The 24161-nt window shown below is 40.9% G+C and overlaps 1 protein-coding gene across 1 annotated transcript in view; it reads left to right on the top strand.

The window, feature by feature from the left end:
• Positions 1 to 24161, top strand: part of hspg2 (heparan sulfate proteoglycan 2) — a 171282-nt gene that overhangs the window by 61616 nt on the left and 85505 nt on the right. The window contains exons 4-23 of the mRNA XM_088329717.1: positions 595 to 704; positions 777 to 835; positions 1039 to 1211; positions 5175 to 5300; positions 5417 to 5608; positions 6212 to 6331; positions 8642 to 8773; positions 10759 to 10903; positions 13625 to 13782; positions 13874 to 14014; positions 14095 to 14258; positions 14377 to 14556; positions 17899 to 18095; positions 19563 to 19710; positions 19827 to 19954; positions 20060 to 20146; positions 20243 to 20301; positions 20462 to 20520; positions 22259 to 22399; positions 23457 to 23630. Of these exons, the coding sequence (XP_088185843.1) occupies positions 595 to 704; positions 777 to 835; positions 1039 to 1211; positions 5175 to 5300; positions 5417 to 5608; positions 6212 to 6331; positions 8642 to 8773; positions 10759 to 10903; positions 13625 to 13782; positions 13874 to 14014; positions 14095 to 14258; positions 14377 to 14556; positions 17899 to 18095; positions 19563 to 19710; positions 19827 to 19954; positions 20060 to 20146; positions 20243 to 20301; positions 20462 to 20520; positions 22259 to 22399; positions 23457 to 23630 (2693 nt within the window). The remainder of the gene's footprint in view (positions 1 to 594; positions 705 to 776; positions 836 to 1038; positions 1212 to 5174; positions 5301 to 5416; positions 5609 to 6211; positions 6332 to 8641; positions 8774 to 10758; positions 10904 to 13624; positions 13783 to 13873; positions 14015 to 14094; positions 14259 to 14376; positions 14557 to 17898; positions 18096 to 19562; positions 19711 to 19826; positions 19955 to 20059; positions 20147 to 20242; positions 20302 to 20461; positions 20521 to 22258; positions 22400 to 23456; positions 23631 to 24161) is intronic.

The following is a 24161-nucleotide window of genomic DNA, read 5'->3' as shown; positions in this document are numbered from 1 at the left end:
GACGGAAAGCCAATCCGTTAATGAGTTGATGCTGGCGCCACACGGGCGGTACTATTTGGGCGCCATGGCAACCGTGACACTTTCACAATAAAGGAATTGAATTACCGTATTATATTTTACCTTTGACACAATTTGGTGCTTTTTTTTTAATAAAATATGGGATTTTGATAAAGTCGATTATTACCCGGTAGTAGTACACCTTGTTCAGGAAAACCACGCTTCCACCAAGCAAACCATCCACACTCATAGCGCATTCAAACACCAAATGTGCAGTGGGAAGTTTCAAATATTTAAAGAAAATATTTGCTGTTATTTATTTGTTGAGTTTTTAAAATGTTGATTCACTTGATCAATGCTAATTGTATCAATCTATCGAGGAATTGGCATTCTAAAAAGGCCAAACGCTCCCAAAAGTTGGTTCTGCTAGAGACGTATTTATTTTGATATGTTTGAATACTTATAGCAGCTTGGAACAAAGCTCATCTATTTCAAATGTCACTTTAAAGGGCAACACAGTATTGGAAAGCTGGCGTGACTAGGATAAGTTTTGTTTGATTTAACTGGCAAATTCTGATTCCCGCTCTGTGAATCCAGTTTATTACAGAGCTCTTGTCAACTTCACCGACTCCATTGTCTACGTCCCCGAGTTGGAGGACATCTTCTCATCTGCCTTTAATGAGATCTCAGAAGCTGTGGTTGACACGGTATTTCTTTGTTATTTCTTGTGTCTTTCCTTTGAATCTTTGCTAATTGTGTTTTATTTTTTCCCTACCCAGTTGGAGTCCGAGTATAACCGGATCGCAGGGGTCCAGACAGTCAGCGTCGTCCTCATTAAGTATGCATTCAAATGTTTTGCATCAATATTTTGGGGTCCTTAAATCGAGTCCCTGCAGTTAGGCGCGGGTTACTGGCGATTTATTTTGTTTTATTTTGGAAGCAATGATTTGCCATCTATAAACGCTGACAACTTTGAGGAATATTTATTTTTATCACATAAGTGTTACCAGCGTTGACTATCTAGTCATTTTTCCTTTTTAGGAAAATGATTCGAGAGGATGGCATTGATGTATTTGTGGAACTGGATGTGGGCTCGGTGGACAATAGCAACAGCGAACAGCTCCGAAGTGTGCTATACAACGTAGTGCGGAATGGGGCAATTGCCTCCTATGTCACATCAGTGGAGGGCTTCCAGTTCAGACAGCTTGGAGAAGGTAAGATTTGCTAAATGCAGAAATACTTTAGTCCAGGGGTCGGGAACCTTTTTGACTCAAAGAGCCATAAAAGCAAAAAATATTAATTTTATTTTGGGAAAGAGCCACACCATATATTATGAGACAAATTTACTAAATTGCTAAACTGGCACCCCAGACAAAAGCTTAGTCTTCAGCACATTTATTTTTGATGATTTGATAAAAATTATGAAAAGAGAATAATGCCAGAGCCCCTGTCCCAAATTCAACAAACAGACCACTTTAAACTTGTCTCTTTCTTGCAATTACTCAAGATCGGTTAAACTCCTTTTGACCCTTTTTTTCATACATATTGGTTTCAAAACCAGATGCAAGCATTTATTTTGTAAAAACGTCACAACATTCTGAGAATAGGGAGCCTTATGTGCTTACCTTTGGCGAGAGATGGGAGGGAATGCTTGTACTTTTTGCATAGCTCCACCCATCCCTCCCACTCACCCAATCAAATGACTAAGTTCTCTTCCGGTGTTTTGGCGTATTTACAATTCTGTGGATTCATCATAAAGTATCTGAACACTGAACACAGATTGTATAGTGAACTTTTAAATAAAGGATTCTTTAGCGTTGTACAGCCAAAACGAGTTTTTTTTCCCCCTTTTTTTGTGTGACACCTTGACTGTAAATTGTAGTGAAAAACGTGCCCTATATATACTGCGAAGTGTTTCCTGTACATTTAGCTCTGGTTTGGCTTTACGTGTACCTGAATAGGATAGACAACCCCGGTTTTGAACAAAATGGAGAAATTTTGCATGCAATCAAACTGGTCTCTGAGCCACAGATACTCATAGAAAGAGCCATATATGGCTCGCGAGCCATAGGTTCCCGATCCCTGCTTTAGTCTTTCTATTAAATGTTTGGAATCTGGTGTAAAGACCACTGCAGCGTCAAGCGCAGGGCTGCTAATGTTTTCATTTGGTTTGTAGTTGAACCTCTGCCCTCAGCGGAACCTATTGTGGTACCAGGTTCGTACTCTGTTAAGTAGAGTTGCATGGTGAATGAGCTCACTGTGCTGTAGTAGCTGTAGGATGGCTGCGTGTAGTGGCTTTAGGGAGAAACTTTGATGACACGTGCAAGTGCAATGCTCATGTGGTCCAAATAAATGTATTGCATGGAGCACTCATGCCTAGTAAAAATTCACGATTAATTTAAGAACTATAATAACCACTGCATGCTATGACTTTGATCATTAATCTATACTTTCTTTATCGAGCCAGTAGCAATGTATCATCTTTAAACCCAAAAGTGAGAGTTCAGTGAGTGAAAGTTTAAAAAGATAATAAAATGCACAAGAATCTTTACGGGTGAACATCATACTGACCCTGGAAATGTTCAGTTAATTTTTCTGATAATTTAATGTTTAGTTCTTGGACTAGGAGTAAAATGTGTTTTATGAATTAATGTAGAATTGCTTTTCTTGTTAAACAAGAACAAACCTCTTAATCATCCAGGTCACATTCGAGGCCATGAGGCCAAGTTGACATTTTAAAGCTAATCAGCAGTATTACATGATCACTTCAAAATGCCGACTAAAGTTAGGCGGGATCCAGATTACAAGCATGTCAGATTAAAATTGTTTCTCTCCTCAAATTAGCTTTTTCAGACTCACGGTCTGCACTGTTTTTTTTTCTAAAGTCTGCAAATGGGATTCGACCCTCTTCAGACCAAGCCACATTATAGATGGATGGATAGATATATAGATAGATATATAGATAGATAGATAGATAGATAGATAGATAGATAGATAGATAGATAGATAGATGGATGGATGGATGGATGGATGGATGGATGGATGGATGGATGGATGGATGGATGGATGGATAGATAGATAGATAGATAGATAGATAGATAGATAGATAGATAGATAGATAGATAGATAGATAGATAGATAGATAGATAGATAGATAGATAGATAGATAGATAGATAGATAGATAGATAGATAGATAGATAGGTAGGTAGGTAGGTAGGTAGGTAGGTAGGTAGGTAGGTAGGTAGGTAGGTAGGTAGGTAGATACTATAGACTCATTTGTCAGGGGACTGCAACCCCTAATTTAAATTGTGGTATCACCCAGCACAAGATCACAATATGTTTAGATGTGGAACTTATATAACAGTGAATTTTATTTTACACCTAAATTTCACCCAAAAGCCATATATCACTGCTTTTTTCCAGTACCCATAACTTTTCCTAGCTAAGTTATTGTTCGTTTATGCTAGCTGTGAGTAAACCGGTGCCGCATTGTAACGTTTTTTTATTCCTTAAAATGGGAAATTGCAATTGTTAATATCGCAGAAAATGGCTGAGGTGGACAGGTATGAGATTAAGAGACGGCTCATGATGCGTGAGCGCTTACTGTACACTTAAAATTAAAGTTACTGTAACTTCAAACGTACGCACATACATTTTTACAGGTTTTTTGGCCTGTAGCATTATGCTTGTGCAAACTAAAATGCTGATGCCGGCGGTGAGCTGTCTCAAGCGGTCTCAAGTGGTAGCCTCTGGGACTCGTAGCTCGGATTTACTCTTGTCCATAGAACAAGATTTCTCTTCCCAGTAAAACTTGTATATTGAAATGCTCGTGTTTAGAAGTGCTTGTATAAAGAAGTACGACTGCATTGCATAATAAATTACCTAAAGCTGCACTGCCTCCTTGCTAGCCCTTCAGGCTAATCAGTGGTAGTAAACAACACAGACATAGGCCAACTACACAACTCACTGCTAAGTCACTGCATTGCCCACTCTGGAAAGAACTTGCACTCACTTTTACTTGAATAATTGAAATATAAAGTTGGGTGTAACCACATGTTTGTTTCCTACATGAACTATTTTAAATGGGTCAGGTTTATATGCCAATAACACCTTCCTGTAGAGATGACCTTTCAATAGATATTGTGTTAGAATGAATACAGTGGAACATCGGTTCTTGACCATAATCCGTTCCAGAACCCTGTTCGAAAACCGATTTGTTCGATCACTGAAATCATTTTTCCCGTTAAAAATAATGTAAATCGTTTTAACCCGTTCCAACACCCTAAATGTTTACCTTGAATGTTTAACGTAAACATAAGGCTAACCAAGGCTAATCTTACGTCCACGTTATCGTAATCTTCAGTACGAAAGATTACGCTAACATGAACGTGTAAAAATAAAAAAATCAGGTCCTTTACAAGTCATTTAGCACCCGGGTCTCCACAACAAGTGGTGAGCGGTTCATTGGAAAGGGGGCTCCGTTCCAACACCCTGAAAGTTGGGCTCCGTTCCAACACCCTGAATGTTTACCTTGAATGTTCAACGTAAACATAAAGCTAACCCAGGCTAATCGTACGTTCGCGTTATTGTAATCTTCTGTATGAAAGATTACGCTAACATGAACGTGTAAAAATAAAAAAAAAAGGATAAAGAAAAGAATTATGAATAGGATTTCTTACCTTTGTGGTGGTCAGCAGAAGGCACAGGTGGACAGTGGGGTATTCCCTAGAAAGATCAGACACTCGCACACCTTCATATTTTGCTATTATTCCTTTCTTAAATGCAATAGTTGTACGCACTACTTTTCTTTTTTCACCTGTAGCAACTTTGTTGCTTGCACTGACTTTCTTCTGAGGCATAATTAGGGGTTTTCGCACGTGATAACAGTTGGTCACGAAAAGAGCGATCTACAACCGTACGCCGCTCAGCATCGCACCCTAGCTCATGCACTCACGCATTACGGGCTTTCGAACTCAGATTTTTTGACTGAACAGCGAAGCAAGAATTTCTCGAAATTTCGAAAACCGAGGTTCCACTGTACTGCTGAAATAAAAAACAGTTGGGTGTGTTGTCATTAACTTGTTGCTGTTGGCTGTTTTTCATGTTTTGGTGTGATGAAGTGCATCGTTTGTCCCAAAAGTGTTGGCTTGCATGTTGACCCTTCCCCCTCCCATAGTAATCCCTGGCATCAGGCCGTGCATGCCGGATGAGCACAGGTGCGGTGACGGGACTTGCATCCTGTTGGAATACCTGTGTGACAATCGCCCAGATTGCCGTGATATGAGTGATGAGAACAATTGCGGTGAGTTGCCTCAGCTTGATGGGCTTCTGGGTTGTCATTCGGACAGCTGTAGTGTGTATCCATGATGTGCTATGAGGAATAAATTTGCCCTGACTGCCACTGGAACTCTGTTGCAGATATAAGACCTGTTGCACCCACCCGTGCCCCTGCCATCACAACCGCCGCTGTTAGGCCTCCTCAGCCGCCTGTCCCTCCTGGACTCTGTCGGGCAGATCAGGCAAAATGTCAGAGCGGAGAGTGTATCCCCCGAGACTACATCTGCGACGGTGAAAAAGACTGCTTGGACGGAAGTGACGAATTCCGATGCGGTAAGTCATACACTGACGTGGATGGATGGTGTTATGAGTGCACTGCAGGAAAGAGGTCTAAATGTAATGGAAGCTAGAGCTCTTGTTGGTGATAGAAAGGAGTGGAGAGGTGTTGTGAAAGGATATTGGGATTGTGGACGCGTTCTTAAGGATGGGCTGGGCACCAGTATGATGCGGCAGGGGTAAACCAGTGAGAGCTGTCGGGCCCTGCTGTTGAACAAAAGAGTGTGTTGTGTCAACCTGACCCGAGTGATATGGCCGCTTTCTGGTGTCCCGTTTCATCCGGAGGGACGAAAGCAAGACCGACTTGGGTGCCAAGGTGCCTAACTTGTTTGGCTGGTTGGGCAATTGGGTTGGCCATGGTCCAAAAATGTTTGTGTGTGTTTTTTTGCTATTTTTTTCCCTTTTATTTTCTTTGTTATTGTATGTGTTTGTCTTGCTGTCGGTCACCCCTCTTGAGGGATATGACCAAGGTAGATAGATAGATAGATAGATAGATAGATAGATAGATAGATAGATAGATAGATAGATAGAAGTCATACAAACCCGAACATGCAAGAATGCTGAAAAGCGTCGCCGGCACGTATCTGCTTGTCTTTACAGGAACGCCATCACCATGTGAACCCAATGAATTTAAGTGTAGGAATGGGCGCTGCGCCCTCAAGCTCTGGCGCTGTGATGGAGACAATGACTGTGAAGATAACTCTGACGAGCTGGACTGCCGTGAGTTAAATCTATTGTTCTGTTTGCACACGTTTCCGGAATGATGCAATTATGAGTGGAAAGTCTTACTCTCTGTGTTTTCATTCCACTCCTGTTTGCGTAAAACCGTGCAAATTGGTAACGGAAATAAGAGAATTTTGAATGAATATAAAATCGCCCAAAAATGTATGCTCAAATGAAGAAGTCTTAAAAAAGAATCGTTTTGCAAAAGTGTAATAGAACCCCTCGCAATTCTAACCATTATGTGACCCAAGCTTGTCAGGACCAGAATGGAAAAGGGACCCAATTGCGTAACGTTTACCACAAGTTTTTATTGAAAGAAAGACGAAGGGCTGCGCCCACGATCCGGTGTTCGCAAGTCGCTCTCAGACTCGGACTGTGATCCGAACACAGGAGTGGATCTTCCGTAGCAATGGCGGTATCAGGGACGAAAAAACGGGTCAGTAGCCGGGGCTGGGACAGCAAAGCGTGGTCGGGGTTGGGAACGAGTCGTAAGCCAGGACGGGCGTGTAGACGTAGTCAGGATCAAAAATGGGTCGTAAGCGGGACGGGAGAGCAGACGTGGTCAGGATCAAAATGGGTCGTAGCCGGAGACAAACGGAAGCAAAAACGGGACAGGTGGGAGTCAGGGTTGAAAAGGGCTTGCCTTGTATACACAGAGGTTCGCAGATGGACTGATAACAGGGGATTGACAGGACAGGGTTTAAATAGGAGGACAGGGAGCCAATCAGAGCAGTTGGCGCCAAAAGAATGGGCACAGGTGATTTACATCGGTTATCATGACAAGGCTATTGATGTTCATGTGTCGGAAGTCACGACGGGGTTACATATTTTGATGAATATGTCATTTAAATTAAAAAATATAATAACACCTATAGTAAGGCAATATGTAGACAAAATTAGGTCAATACATATTTTGTTCATGTGTAGGCAATGGATATACAGCACTGATTCACGCATAGACTTAGCATTGGAATGATCAACGGTACGTTTGTCTTTTACAATTATAATTAGTCTTTTATTATCATTCATAACAACGTGGTAAATATTGTTTGCAACGAGATTAGACATTGCATTCCAGGATAAACATATAATAAAGACTAAAGGAGGTTGTGCTTGGGGACTGGCCGAGATGTGATAATACTGCAATAAAAAAATAGTGCATTAGATTTAGCAGCAACAAATAAGTCGAATAAGATATGAATACCAATTATTCTATACAATTCAAATTTTTCAATGCAATTACAATATATGTGAACTTGTTTAGGGTGATGATGGCCCCGGGAAATTCTTTTAGTCTGTTAGTCCTTGTTTTAAGGGACCTGTTGGCAATGTCGCAAGCTTTTGTTTAATACCGTCAACGCAGCTGCAAATTCGTGTGAAAACTCTGCAGGAGGACGTGCTAGGAATAAAACATTGAAAAATATGTGTTTGGTCGGCAATCAGTGCAATCGCAAGGTCTGTTATTGTCAGTAACCACCAGCTTCCCAATGTTTTTGTTCTTGGCCACATTTTTCTTTCTTGTTTTCTCTTAGTGTCTACCTTATCCATATTTAGGTTCGTCCTCTGCTTGGCTCATAAACCTCACGCGATTGTTAGGACTTTTCGTGATAAAATGAGCGAACAACTATGATCGGAATTATCTAAACTATGCAAATGCTGCATCTTTTGCGAAAAATCTTTCATGAAAAATTTTTTATTTTCAGGACTAGAATGGAGACAGAAACCACTTGTGTGCGTTTCTCTTAGTTTTATTGGGAAATAGGGAAAGGATAGTACACACCATCCGTAGATCGCTGGTCATGGGGAGCAGGTTGCTCGGACGTGGAAGTGGTATTTCCGTGGCGAGCGATGGCGGAGTCGATAGCGGAAAAAAACAGGTTAGACGGGGGAGCAAAAATCGTGGTTGAGATCAGAAAAAGGGTCGGAGCCGGGAAACAGACGGAAACCAGAACAGGAGAGAGTCAGGGTCGAAAGGCTTGCCTAGCGTAAGCTGAGGTTCGCAGACGGACTGACCGGTGACAGGAAGACGGGGGTATAAAAAGTGACAGGTAGCCAATCAGCGTCCGTAGCAGTTGGCGCCAAAGGAGCAGGGTCAGGTCCCTCGCATCAGTAATCATGACGGATATTGTTACGTACTTTGGGATATACCTGCTTCTGAACGGCCCCCCAAAAAATACAAGGCTACTGTTTGTACCGTTTAATTCAAGAAATAAATAAGTGTGGTCAAAATGCAATCAAAATTGTTTCTGACGGTTAGGATTCGACACACTTGTAATTATTTGTAATGCCCGATTTCCTACGACACAGCCACCAAGGGTCCAGATGACAGGTGCGCTCCGGAGCAGTTTGAATGCCTTAGCGACCGTACTTGCATCCCTGCGAGTTACCAGTGTGATGAAGAGCCGGACTGCCCTGACCGCTCTGATGAATATGGCTGCAGTAAGTCACACTTCATCCCTCTTGAGTATTTCTCTTGTGTACTTCACATTCTATACTCTGCTCCTTCATTTCGCTCCATAGTGAACTCCTTTGTACACTCTGGCTAAGTCTCTGTGAAACTCATGCTCTTTGCACATGGGTCATTTTAGACACAGGGATTTTTGTGAAACCTCCTCTCCACCCAAATAGAAGGGAATTGTTTCATCTATGATTTACTGCATCATCAAATTCCATGTAGTCTTTATGGGAATTGACTCTTGACTGTTGAGATTAAAGTGGGATTCAACCCAAATAATTCCCTATGAAACAGTATTATGGTGTATGGGCCCCTACAAGTCTAAACACAGCATTTTGTGCTTGTAGGGACAGTGTGTATTATTGAGCGCCTTCCAACAACAACATTGACTTAAATAATAAGAAAAATCATAAACTGTCATATACCAGAGTCTGAAACTCATGACAAAAAGTTAGCAGACACCAGGGCAGACAACTCTGAAAAGTTCTCTGCCCAATCATAAAGTTGCCTGCCCAATTTTTCACAACTTGAAACACAATAATTCGACTAATTGCAAAAAAAAACATTGTTGCAAAGTATTAAGAATTGATAATCAGAATATATAACAGAACCACACTTGCAACAACAGCAAGCAAACAACACTACTGCTCCATTCAATACAACATAGCAAAACAAAAAATGGTGCGTGCGTAATGACGTCACACAATGGAAAACGTCTTACCGCAATACCACGAGTAAGAGCGCTATTAAATTGACAAATCTTAACAATTCCTAACCACTTATCCATTTTTCTTATGTTCTCTGTGCGTCTACTTTGGAAAATGATATGCAAATGCACGACCTTATCACGCTCGGGAAAGTCCGGAAGCACAAAGTTATTCGATGCAGGCTTCCGATTGGCTGCCGAGTATGCAAATTTCCAAACAAACCGAAATTCCGAAATTTCCAAAATGAACGAAGATTTCGAAATTGGAATAAAACGTTTTATTAGTAAAAAAAAAATAAAAAATAAAAAAATAAAAAAAATAAATTATATATATATATATATATATATATATATATATATATATATATATATATATATATATATATATATATGTATATATATATATATATATATATATATATATATATATATATATATATATATATATATACTGTATATATTTTATTTATTTATTTTTATTTTTTTTCTTCCTTGAAAAAGTTGTCGGCTACCCGGGCAGAGACGTTATGTAAGTTGTACGCCCAACGTGAAAGATGCACACCCCGGGCGTCCGGGCAGACATAATTTCAAACACTGCATATACACATGTATTTTTTAAAAATACGCATTAAGTTGAAAAATTTGCAATAATTTTACATAGCAAGAGCCTCACCCAAAGGGAGTTGACATAATTGCCCACCATATTGCTGCTTAAGGTACCCAAACTCCTCAACAATGTTGAGCAAAATACGAGAGGCAAAATAGTGCGTAGCCCATGGATTGGTTCTGAAAATGTATCACAGTCAGATGATGTGGTTGAGGGAGCCTATCATAATTGCAACATGGTGATGACATAATAATAACATAGTAACCGTATAGTAATAACATGTTATTTTTAAATGCATATCAAACGGGTAGCCCTTTGCGCTAAACAGTAACAAAAAGCAGCTCTCAGCTTCAGAAAGGTTGGCGCATTACATCTCACAACCACATTTAGTGGACAAATAATACACACTGTCCCTTGAATAAAAATCTGGGGTGGAGGCTTTTGTGATTGCTTTTGAATACGTTTCATATCACAAACGTTAACGCTTTAAACAATGACCAATCATGATTCTTCTTCAAAAAGCAGGCGATTGGTCCCTTTTAAAAGCGACAAATAAAAATGGGTGAATTTGTAAAAGGCAGTCTTTAGCACGTACATGTTATTTTTAGAAAAACTTTGGCATGACTTCCGCTGTCGTTACTTTTCACACGAAACAGCTCCTCCGTCTGTGACAAGCCCACCAGAAGAATCAATTGAAGCGGCTCGGGGGGCCACTGTAACATTTACTTGTCAGGCTGTTGGAGTGCCAACACCAATCATCACCTGGAGGCTGAACTGGGGACACATTCCAATTAGTGGCAGGTAGGATTCAACCAGCAATTTTTTTTTGGAGTTATCTGTCTGTATGTGACTCGTTGCTCTATTCCAGGGAGCTTAAGCGTTTAGTGTTCAGTGTCATAATGGCGACGCGGATTTTACTCTTTGACAACCAATATCGCCTTGTAACAAAAAAGACATACCAGTCTTCTTGATGCACCAACAAGTAGTCAGCTCCCCATCATTCTTTAGGGTTCCCCAAATCCTTCAAAAGTCTTAAAAAGCATTAAATTAATTATTCTAAAAATAAGGCCTTAATTGCCATTGGTGTCAAGTCAAGTCATTTTATCCGGTCCCTTCTCAAGGTTTCTTCATTTTCCTCATGTTGAGGTTTTTGAGTTTTTCTTTGCCCTCATGTTGGTCCTAGATCAGGGGATGATGTAATAATAGTCTAAAAAATAGTCTGTGTAATAACCTGTGCAGCCCTTTGAGACTTAAATACAATTTTCAAAAGTCTTAAAAATGTGAACACATAAGATTTATATATGTTTTAATTAAAAATATTTCGTAAGAAAAGTCATTTTTTTTATAATTAATGATAAACATGCTCATCAATGTAGCAGAAGAGTTATATGGAACTTGTAGTTATCTGCCTGTTTTGACTGAGGATCCATGATGTACTGTAAACATCATTTTTATTAATTGTTTTCCATTCCTAAAATTGTGAAAAGAGCTATGTTTTCAAATGGACTGAAAACAAATGAAACATTTGTTTAAAATTGCCTCTAATTAATGTGGTTATTTTCTTTTTTTTTTTACTTGGTCTTAATTTTGATTTCAAAAGGCATTAAAGTGTTAAAAGGGCTTGAATTTAACTTGCTTTCAGTTATATGAACCCTGTTCTTGAAACAGTCCTTAATCTGCATCAATTTTTCTTTTTTTGACATTTTTGGAATCATTATTTATATCTCAATTTCGCTTGTTGGCAATGATGTGGAAATATTACTGTGGCTATTGAAGTTTAAAGGCATTGTGGAAAGTGTAGGTTTTGGTCAAAACATGCCCTTAATTAATTTTCTGGCATTTAGTTGTAAACACTTAAAAAATAATTAAGAATCCACTTTGAAATGTTTAAACTTCATTTAACCATATAAACCAGAACATATTCACCAAACAATTTTCTGTTAATAGATTATACTATGTGAAAAGCTTTATGGAGGGAACATGGATACTGTTGAAGATAATGTTGGTAAGGTTGGACTCTAAACCCCCAGAAAATATTGTCCCTGGACTGAACAATAGCCAAATCCTTTCTAAAATATCACAGATCATCTCAGTCAATTTATTGTAAGGTTGGTAAATATAAAACCTTTGCTTGGAAAAAAATAATGTGCTCCTTTCATAATTGGAATGTTGACACAAAGCAAACAGGATAACTGCGTAGAAATAATAATAATTTGTTTTTTTCTTTCATTCTTCCAAAGGGTTTTAAAGAGATATGTTTTTACTATTTTGATTATAAATTATTGGTTGTACCTTAGCTTAACTAGAAATTTTTTACAGTGTATAAATCCAACTCAAGACATGCAATTTTGAGTACATGCTGCCATTCATTATTAATAAATGGTGAGCCAAAAATGGCTCCTGAGCCGACCGTTTTGACACCACTGTTTGGATCAATATTTGTCACAAAGCACAGTGTTTTTTCTTGTTTTTTTTTCACTAGACAAAGGCAGAATCACACTTTTAATCTCCTTGCTATTATTTATGGTTATCTGTTGTGTGTTGAACTGAAATTACCAATAAAATAGTATAAAGTCACTATATTGATTTTGAGATCTTTGATGTTTATATAAGTATTGCTAACAAAACGTGAAAATGTTTCTGGCAAAAATGATGGTACCTGCACCTGAGTTTTAGAATATTGTTTTAATGAAAACAAAGTTCCGTGCCCAACATGAAAATAGTTAAGACCCGGAACAGGAGGAGAACCCAAAGGCGTGACGTTTTTCACACAAGCCTTTCATTTTACGGGAAATGGGGAGTCATGCACGTTAGGCAGCAGTCTGGCGTGGAATGACAGGAAGCCAGAGAACGACGAGATCGATACCAATTGCTCGAGCAGATATCGGGGAGATGGGGTCGATACCGGTCAAGATGGGACAGACAGGATTGATATCGCAACAGGATATTGAAATTAAACAGGACTATCTAGATGGGAAGGAAAACTGGAGAGAATAATAAACAGGACAAAAATAGACAGGAACGATACCGGACAGGAAACCCAGGCAGGAAACCGGACAGAGTCAAAACCCCCGTCTTGCGGGGTAGAAGTCCGTTGACGGACTGACAAAGGGAGAGTGAGAGCACTGAGCTTAAATAGAAGGGAAGCCAATCTGTCAACGAGCCGCAGCTGGCGCCACACAGGCGGGGCCAATTGGGTGCCATGGCAACCGTGACAGGTTGTATTGTTCAGAATGTGAAAGAATAGGCACAAACCATGTGAAAGTCATTGCATCCAGTAATACATTAGTACCAAGAATTATGCCAATATGTTTTTGTACTTCACTGTCGTCATACAATGATGTGACCTTTTTTGGAATTAACTTGTAAAATTCTCTTCTAGTGAAAATATTTGTTCCACAAATGACCTGCTTAATTTTCTAAGGCATCGTGCCCAATGTGTTTCGCACAAAAATGGTACGTTTTACTATGCAAATACTTTCTTTTATGGATGAAAAACCTTTCTTATCCATGTAATCCCAGAATCTCCATGACCAGTGAGAACGGTCGCGGCACACTTACCATCCGTGACGTGAAGGAGGCTGACCAGGGGGCCTACACCTGCGAGGCCATCAACGCTAAAGGTCTGGTGTTTGGTATTCCGGACGGAGTGCTCACTCTTACATCCAATCCCAACCCAGGTACAATTCAGCAGAAGCGTGACGGTTTTTATTCCGAGCCACGGATGAAATGGAATTCAGTTAAGGAAGTAAATTGTTTTGACCTTGCTAGGCAACTGCCCAGATGGTCACTTTAGTGTGGAGGGCCGTTGTGTTCCTTGCTTCTGTGCTGGAATCACCAAGAATTGCAAAGCCACCGGACGCTACCGCAATCAGATCAGTCTGCGTTTTACTGAGGAGGAGGATTTCAAAGGTACTGTATTCGTGATTTCAAAGAATTCAAGTGAAAGAAAGAAAAGCTCAGCTCCTTTGGATATATTTCGCTACCCCTAGGAGTGAACGTCAGCTACCCTTCCAGGCCAGGCACTCCCCCTCTTTCTTCAACTCAGCTGCTCATTAACCCAGAGATGGAAGAGTTCCAGCTGGTAGATTTGTCTCGTCGCTTCCTCAACCTGGACTCCTTCTGGACTCTGCCTGGCCAGTTTCTTGGCAACAAGGTACCCCTCTGCAAAACTGTTTTTCTTGACAGACAAAACATGTTGTCTACGACATAAATTAAGGAATTTGTCTCAGAGGCGTGCATATTTTTGTTTGATAATCCTCCATTTGTGTTAGATTGATTCCTACGGAGGATCACTGAAGTTCAAAGTACGCTACATATTGGCCCGTGGTCTCTCTGAACCAGTGGAGAAGCCAGATGTTATAATCGTTGGAAACGGGCGCAGGCTTATATACCGCAGAGGGAGTGCCACCCCTGCCAGAGTGGTCAACCACCGAGAAATAAAATTCACTGAAGTAAGTACTTAAAGCCCCACTGTGTGTAGTGTTGCAACCCCTAGTGGTAAAAAACAAACACAATTGATCTTGAATAATAATGAAAAACACATGGAGCGGCATTTTTTACAATACATGTAGGTCTAGAAATGTGTCATGACATAACTTGTGATGCCCTTTGAAGAATTTAAGATGTTTGGCTGCCACTTTCCTACTACTGATACTGAGATAATAATTTTGCATAGTTACTTTGTCTTGGTGGTGCTTTTAGCTTCGGTTTAACAGGAACTTATGTTCCATAGTCCCTCAGTGCGCTTGTCGTCCTCTATGTTGACCTTTAAGCATTGGCAGGTTGTGCATTTCACACTTATGAAATGAAATGAAATGAAAATGAAATGATCTGCATTTATATAGCGCTTTTCAAGTCAAGACTTCCCAAAGCGCTTTACAGTGTGCTTCACATTTCCCAATAGCGGCCGTGCAGCCATGTAAGGCGCTAACCTGCTTATTGGGGGCATTAGGGGTTCAGTGTCTTGCCCAAGGACACCTCGACATGTAACACGGAGGAGCCGGGATTCGAACTACGATCTCTTGATCCCAAGACAAGCACTCTACCTCCTGAGCCACTGTCCCCCCTCCTATTTATGCTCAGTCCTTTCACTCGCCCTTTGTCAGTGCGTCAGCGAACCTCTGTTTACACAAGGCAAGCATTTTGACTCTGACTCCCGTCAGTCCTGTTTTGTTACCCGTTTTCCACCCGTCTGTTCCTGATTTCCTCGTTTGTCTCCGGCTACAACCCTTTTTTTTGACCCCAACCACGTTCTGATCTCACGTCCCGGCTAACGACTCGTTTTTTGACCCTGACCACGTTATGATCTCCCGTCCTGGATAACGACCTGTTTTTCCCGTCTAATCACGCAACTATCTCCCACTCCGGAAGATCCACTTCCGCATTCCGAACACGCTCCGATCCCGTGAGCGGCTTGCGTCCCGCGTCCGGCGAGAACCGGATCGCTGGCGCTGATTTTTCCTCTATATATCAGTAAACTTGTGAGCAACGTTACGCATCTGGGTCCTCCTTCTGTTCTGGTCTTGACACGTCTGAATCAATCCAATCCTCAATAAACATTTTTGGGCTATAAAAAAATCTACTGCAGTTCTAGTTGCAACACATCTAAAAAAAGCTTTAATAAGGACCCCACATTCTACTCATCAAAAATCCTTTTTCTGTTTTTGCAGAAAATCATCCTACTCTCCTTTCTTACGATGATTTCAATTCCTCTCTTGTACAGATTTTTGTGTGTTTTAGTTCTAACAAGATTATTTTTTTTAGCGTTTATGCTGAAAGCCTGTCCTGACGTATTTCTGGCATAATTCTTTTTTCAATTTAGGGCTGAAAAAGTCTGCTTGATAGCAGCAGTTGTACAGGGGGATTTTTTTCTTCACGTTTTCGTTGTGATACTTCTGTTACCGCCCCCTAGCCAATTATATCTTGTGAAACCAGTGGCGTTTCCCAAGGCTAGCGAGCAGGCGCTGAGTCGCCAACTCAGAATCTGATGGGCTTAACCAACAGCTTTATCGACACTGATGTTATGCCATAGGGCCTGCAGAGCTCATTCTGAAGGCTTCCGGGTACATTTCTGATCCTGGAAACAATTAATGGCTGAAATGTGATTGGTTAAATTATTGTATATGAGAGCACACATCTGGAAGCAGCTCAACGAGGTGAAAAGCACTAAGGAAAGCTGTTAGACTATTTGGGATTATTTAACACATATTTATAGACACAATATAATCCACTTCACATGATTTGGATGTTTATTAGGCCAGCAGAGAAGGCCTTACATACTCTGACTGCCCGTAGCTCAGGGATGGGCGAACTCGATGTTTGTTTTTTGAAGTTTCTCTGCACGTTATAAGCTCATTATCAATCTTTGCAATAGCTTGAAAACGATCCTGGTGATTAAAATCATCTGTATTGGAGCAGAGACATTCCCAAAACGTGCAGGATATGCAGCCCTCGAGGACTGTATTTACCAACCCCTGCCCTAACAGTTACTGTTGTTAGCCACTCCATGTAAATCAATGGTTTCCAAACCTTTGCAGGCTGGTGCCCCCTTGGCTCGACGGTATACTACTACCGCTAATAGATAATGCATTTTTGGGGTTGGACACTATTAGACATTTTTAGCTAGAGTCACTGCATTGGTTATTTCTTTGTGCCTTTGCGTACGGCGTGAAGGGCACAAATGCTGCTTTGATGGAGGTTTGCTTACCTCTCAATCCTTTTTACATGCTGTGCTAATTTTTAAGATGCTGGTACAAATGACTTGTGTTTCCTCTGGACCTAGCGACGACGTGAAAGTTTTCTTCTGTTCCACGTCGGCTTTGTCAAAACCAAAATGGGTCCAAACAAGTGATGTACCGCCCTTTTTTCGGTGCAAGCTTCGTTTCCTTCTCGTTTGTTGACTCTGTTGAGTCCGCCATGACACTCAATGAGCTCACACGGTGGGTGTGGCCTAGCATGGTGCTTCAAAATTTGAGTCGCGTTTATTGGCTTGTGCTATTATTAAAACTTGCCTCTGATTCGTCGGCACTTTTAAAACTTGAACAGCAACACTTATGGTATGCAAAAACTCCATCACTCACTACAAAACCTTGAAAAAAACGCAGTGCTTTGCAGTTTCACAACCGCACTACGTTCAAACTCCTGACTTCGACTTCGGACTGCCGCCTTCCTACCGCCGCCCTACCGCCCCCTTACTGCCCCCCTACCACCCCCCTACCGCCCCCCTACCGCCTTCTTCTTCCTCACCGCCCCCCAGATTTTTCCACAGCCCACTTTGGGAACCACTAATGTAAATAAAGCTTTCCTCGTCTTTCGGTGTCACTCGCAAACAAATATCGCTGAGTTACATGATTGAGTGTCCAGACGCTTCACATTTCCGGGTTTGCTCTCACATGCTTTTCCTGGCCTTTTTAGTTGTTTCTCTCACTAGCCACTAAAGATAGCTACCTGACTGTGGCCCAACAACTTCACCTAGTTGCCTTTTTTAGCAGCTTTGGATAAATCAAGCGCGATCTCTCTTTTGTTGTTCCTCACGAGGACTCACACAGGCTCTCATGTCCTGTCGATTGCTGAAATTAATTTTTGCTCACGCAAAAGAAAGTGGAATTGGGCTTGTGAATTTTGCAACGTGGTATGTATGTTTGCTGCTTTCGATGTGTGACATATTCTAAGGCACATCTTCAGCTTCATTTATTGCCTCAGCAACATCTAATGGTGAATGATGTCAAGGACTGTGGCGTGGAGTCAATTTAAAATGCGATAAGGTTTCATAAATTCCTGTTATGTTTGTGAAGGATAACTGGCAACACTCCAATGGGCGACAAGTAAGCCGGGAGGACCTGATGATGACGCTAGCTAACTTGGAAAGCATCAGCATCCGCACCATCTATGACAATCACATGGTCAGCGTGGCGCTCAGTGACATCGTCATGGATACCACCACTGTGGAGTTCAGCACTCGGGGTCATGCTAAGGATGTTGAGGAGTGCAGGTGAGGAAACACACTGAAGAAAAATAAGTTTGTTTATTTTGCGTGTATTGTATTTAATGTATTTTAGGTTTTCTCTTTGGTGCTATGTTTTAGGGCCAGTTGCTGTGAAATAACTTTTTTAATGGATTAAAGTTGAGTGCTCTGTGAGCAAAACAGGACTAATGTTCTTCTTAGTATAGTGAGTTTACAGGCGAATGACACATTAATGAAGGAATAAATCAGATTTGAGTAAAGTGGTCATCATTTGTAGATAAGATTAAATTTATGTCAGGGTTACCTTAGCCTGTATTTATATCGTCTAAGTTAAATGTGGGATGCATCTCTAGAGGTGTCTTTCAAAAAATTGAAAGGTAAATATTTTCTCTATGTGTTATTGATGCCCAACTGAGTTGAAAAATACCTTATGCTTTATTTCCTACTCGACCTATTTGATTTTATCTTAATTTTAGCAAAGCTGTTTGGGGCGGAACACAGTAGGTAGGAAAAATGGGGAGTGGAGGGAGTGCTGAAGACTGACGTCATGCTGGCCCCATTTTTTTTGGTGTGTATTTCTTAGTGCATGAAAATATATAAAGTTTGACAAAGGCCTGCTTCAAGTAAAGTCAAAACAGCACAAACTCCAAGAAAATATTTTTAAAAAAGCCTTTTCGAGCGTATCCTAGAAATGCGCAACACAAACAAGATAAGGCTGCAATGATGACACAAGCCAGGAGATGGTGGCAGCGGGTAAAAAAAATCCCATATTCTGTACAGTTCCTTTAACGGACAGGACGAATTAGGACATGACAGCACGAATTTGCTTGAAACGTAAAAGTTAAAAAAGCACCAAAATCAGTTTAAAGCCAAATCACTTCCTTAGACCTAGAGTCGGTGATTAATGAAATGAAATGAAATGATCTGCATTTATATAGCGCTTTTCAAGTCAAGACTTCCCAAAGCGCTTTACAGTGTTCTTCACATTTCCCAATAGCGGCTGTGCAGCCATGTAAGGCGCTAACCTGCTTATTGGGGGCATTAGGGGTTCAGTGTCTTACCCAAGGACACTTCGTCAGGAGCCGGGATTCGAACTGCGATGTCTTGATACCAAGACGGGCGCTCTACCTCCTGAGCCGCTGCATCCCCAAGTATCGTTATAAAAAATGTGCTGGGAATAAAATGAAAGTCAGAAATATAGTATCCAAGCATGTTAGCTTGACTTTTGATACCCAGAAGTAAATATCCTTCACCCTAATGCTACCCAGACAAGGAGAAAAGCTTATTTAGTATTCTATACTAAAGCAGTGTAAAATGTTAAATAAAACAGCAATAGGGAGCCCCAGTGACTCGTAAAAATCGGAGAAAATTTAGGACCTTTCCCCCCTCGCTATTTCAGCTGTTCCTATGAATAATATCAAAGATTCAAATGCCTATTGACAAGTCCCACTGTGTTGAGACAGCTGTTGTAAAAGCCTTGATGATCTTTACCAGATGTGCTCCTGGATATACGGGCCTGTCCTGTGAAATGTGCTCATCTGGTTTTGAACGTGTCCCCGGCGGCTTGTATCTGGGGACCTGCGCTGGTTGTAACTGCTATGGACATGCTAGCGCCTGTGATCCAATCAGTGGACACTGTCTGGTGAGCATTAATGTTACAAGCCTGTTGATGATGATTTTCGACATCATTTCCAAAAACTCTTAAACTGCTTGTTTCCTTCCGTCTTGCTTGAGTCGATATTGTGTTTTTGACTGCAGAGCTGCCAGCACAACACAGAGGGCCCACAATGTGACAAATGTCGCCTTGGATACTTCGGCGACCCAAGACGAGGCCGATCCGATGACTGCAAGCCTTGCCCTTGCCCGTACTATGAAACGTCTCGCCGGTATAGCTCCATCAGATATTTGAACAATGGCTCCTTCATGCCACATGCTACTGATTAACCCACCACTGTCAATGGTTACCTATAACTCTTTTTTTGTCACTGTAGGTTTTCTGATACCTGCTTCCTTGACTCTGACCAGCAGCCAACATGTGATGCCTGCAGGCCTGGCTACACAGGAAGGCGCTGTGAAAAGTGACAGAATGATCTTTTTTATTGTAAATTACTACAAAGTAAATACTATTGATGATTTAATATTCTCTTTTGTTGCAATTCTGTCCTTCTCTATAGATGTGCACCTGGTTACCAGGGTAATCCCCTACTCCCAAATGGAAAATGTATTCCTCACCGTGAGTGCATTTCAGTAAAATGTTTTTAGAGTTGAGTTTGCCCTTGTGGCGGAGTTGGCAGTAGTATGTGCTCATAGCACAGGTATGCAGTGCTTTTGGAGCATTGCCAGGTGAACTTTCCATGCCATATGTTTCATCTTTCCACTGCTCCCCCTTGCAGAAACCAAGTGCGATAACAGAGGAAGCATCACCTCTAGCAGCAGGCCATGCAGCTGCAAGGTACATACTGCATGATAAGTGAAGAGTGAAACCACACAGATTTCGAACCATCCACACTGCAGAAGCACAAATAACACTACTCATTGGCAAAAACATTTTCTCTGCTAAGTATTATTTTTCTTATTTTATCCATCCATCTATCCATTATCTGCACTGCTTATCCTCAGTAGTGTTGCGGAGCCATCGGAGTCTATCTCAGCCATCTTCAGGCAGTGGACAGGGGACACCCTGAACTGGTTGCCAGCCTGTCGCAGGACACACAGATACAGACAACTCACTCGCTCATTCCAACCCAGGGACAATTTGGACTGGCCTTTTATTCTGACATGCATGTTGTTTGAAATGTGGGAAGAAACCGGAGTGCCCGGAAGTAACGGGGTACGCAGGTACGGGGGAGACCATGCAAACTCTACAAGGGGAGGCTGCGGTAGCTGCTCTTAACTTCTACACCGTGGGGCTGCGCGCCACCCACCCAGCTGCCGTGCTGCCCTTTCTTATTTTCTCATATTTTCAATTTGTTTTTAGTATTATTAGATAATAATTGAAAGGGTTAGGTCTATTTCTTATTACTTTTTATTTTTACGAGATATTTTCCCTGTTTTTCTCGTGAAAATGAGAAAAAGGGCTTTTTATGGAAATGACAGACAATTCATTTTACCAATGTTTTTTTATATTGTTTTGTCAACAACCTACTATTTCATTATTTGTTTTATATAGTAAAATATCAGGGATGTTAAACACCACTTTTTCTATCCTATATGAATACCAATATAAAGTGCAAAAACGATTAGTATTTTCTGGGGACATAAAATTACATAAAAGCAAATAACGACATCTCTGAATGGAGCAAATTTTCTGAGCCGAAAGGCAAAGCTCTCAATCTACCGGTCGATCTACGTTCCTATCCTCATCCATGGTCACAAACTGCTGGTCATGACCGAAAAAAAACAATATTCCAGATACAAGCGGCTAAAATGAGTTTCCTCTGCAAGGTGGCCGGGCTGAGTGTAAAGCCACTGCTCCTCCGCGTTGAGAGGAGCCAGTTGGGGTGGCTCGGGCATCTGATAAGGATGCCTCCTGGACGGCTCCCTCTGGAGGTGTTCTGGGCATGTCCCACCGGCAGGAAGCCCCGGGTCCGACCCAGGACACGCTGGAGAGACTATGTCTCTAAGCTGGCCTGTGAACGCCTCGTTGGATGAGCTGGATGAAGTGGCTGGGGAAAGGGAAGTCTGTGCTTCCCTGCTAAGGCTGCAGCCCCCGTGACCTGACCTGGATAAGCAGGAAAAAATGGATGGATGGATGGATTGTATAGTATTTTTCCATCTATTTAAAAGGACACAAAATACAATCAGCCTGACTTGCTTTTTATTCCTGATCCTATTGCCACAAGCATGACGGCTGATACCGGTATCGATATTAAACTATGGTCTGGTATCGGCCCAATACTGAGGCATGATATCCGCATTTGCCAAATCTCATAATAATTAATCGTAAAATGCACTTTTGGGTAAAGTAAAAAATATAACAAAATTAGAAAGGAAAAACTCAATATTTAAGAAATTATCTTACTTTCTTACCGAACCTACCAAAAAATAGGTAAAGTAGGTCAAATTTATATACAGCAAAATAGCAAATATACCCTGAAACTGGGCCAATTAATGCCAGGTATTTAGATTCTAAGCAAATACATTTTTCCTGTTTCTTATTTTGGAATGTCTGATATTTATTTTTGTGACAGAACTACGTGGCAGGGGCTCTCTGTGATGAGTGCAAGCCAGGTTTTTTCCACCTCTCGGAAAACAACCCCGAGGGTTGTCTGCGTTGTTTCTGCATGGGCGTCACCAAACAGTGCGCCAGCTCTTCTTGGAGTCGGGATCAGGTACAGTCAAGGGAGGGGTGCAAATTTTTACAAAGATGTCTGCATGGCAAATGGTGTGAAAATACGGCAGCCCGTAAGCAATGTTACTTTTTGCTGATTTTCCGGCAATGCAAAATTATTTTTCACTTTTGAATGAATTGACTAATGTACTATTGCAAAGGTTGTAGGGCCCTACAAACGTCATTTGTTTTAACAATTCTTTCACAAGATTTTCATTTTTTTCCTGGTATCTTTTGTCGCATAATACTAACATTTTTGGGGGCTTATTAAGTCGGTTGCACGATACACAACTGTATTTAATTACATTTTTCAGTGGAAGTACAATGTTGGCAACAAGATTAACTTAATATAATTGGAAATTATTTGAATGCAACACAAACTTTTTCCTCTTTTTCCCTGTTTTTTCTTCTTTTTTATATTCCTTTTCAAAAAAAAATCCCATTTTTTTCCTAACTGTTACTTTTTTCCTGCTTTTTTTGTTCTCTATTACCTTTTTTCCTTTATTTGTTTGTTTCTTTTTTTCTAGCTTTTTTCTGAATTTTTCCCGGTCTTTTTTTCTCTTTTTCTCTCCTTTTGTTTCTTCTCAGCTTTTCACTAATTTTTCATTTTTATATTTTTTGCTCTATTTCCCCCCCTTCCTTTGTCATTTTGTGCATAATTTTTACATATTATTTGGTTGTGTAGGGATTAAAGAAGCAAAAACAACCTGAAGAGCCGCTTGGGACCCGAAAGAGCCGGTTCTTTTTAGTGAGCCGAGCCGTAAGAAGCCGGTTCTCGAAAAACTCCACTGACTTTACTCAACATCGTTCTACTTCGACATTGACTTCAAAATACCGCATTTAGAACACAGCGTCAGGGCAACCCGTGTATTTTTACCTACTTGCACCCTAACTTTGACTTAATTTGTTTCTTAATTAGCAATTTCGAGCCCTGATTTTTGTGAGCTGGCAAGATTTTCTTGTGCGCGGAAAAGCTCTGGGTAGTGCGCAATTGCGCACACATGCAGCTTAGAGGGAACATTGCCCGTAAGGATTTATTAGCTGTTATGTGTCCGTAGGTACGAGGAGGAGTGAACGGGCAGCGCTTTGCCCTCACCAACAGCGGCAATTCGAGAACTATCAGCGAGGGGATCTCTCAGCGGGGGCCCTCAGAAGTGGTCTACCGCTCCTTTTCAAGCATCCCCAACGACATCTACTTCTGGGTCTTGCCTGAGACTTTCAGAGGAGATAAGGTGAAGTTCTGCACTACAAAGCATGCGAGGGGAGGGCAAAGATCAGTCAGGTGTTTCATTCAGCTTACAGCTTTCTCTCACACTTGGTCATGTCTCAACATGTGGGATGGAAATAACTTCACATGCTCTTTTAAGATGTAGAGTGAAACCACAGTGAAGCCCAGCAAAAATGTTGTTTCAAAATTGTGCTATACCTCATGTTGCTTTTTGCCTGTAACACCTTTCAAATCAGGGGTGTCCAAACTAAGGTTTGGTTTGGTTTGAACACTTTTATTGACACTAGTAACATCAAATAAACAATGTGAGGTTTGAACAATTTTTCTCGACAATCTTAACAGCAATAAGGCACTCAGGCTAAAATAGTATTTAAAATGAGTAAAATGTCTTGCCATTATGGTTAAACAAACATATTTTGCAGTATAATCTATTTGAGTCCCGTTTTCAAAACAAAATGAAACACTAGTTTTGATCTGCTAATGATAAGTGCATAGTTTAGTAGACACTCAAAATGGGGAGAGCATACATCAATTA

Source organism: Urocampus carinirostris, chromosome 3, assembly GCF_059441175.1.
Source record: "Urocampus carinirostris isolate Australia breed hairy pipefish chromosome 3, RoL_Ucar_1.0, whole genome shotgun sequence".
NCBI lineage: Eukaryota > Metazoa > Chordata > Actinopteri > Syngnathiformes > Syngnathidae > Urocampus > Urocampus carinirostris.
The sequence above is the reverse complement of the archived record's forward strand: the minus strand, read 5'-3'. Positions and strand labels throughout refer to the sequence as shown.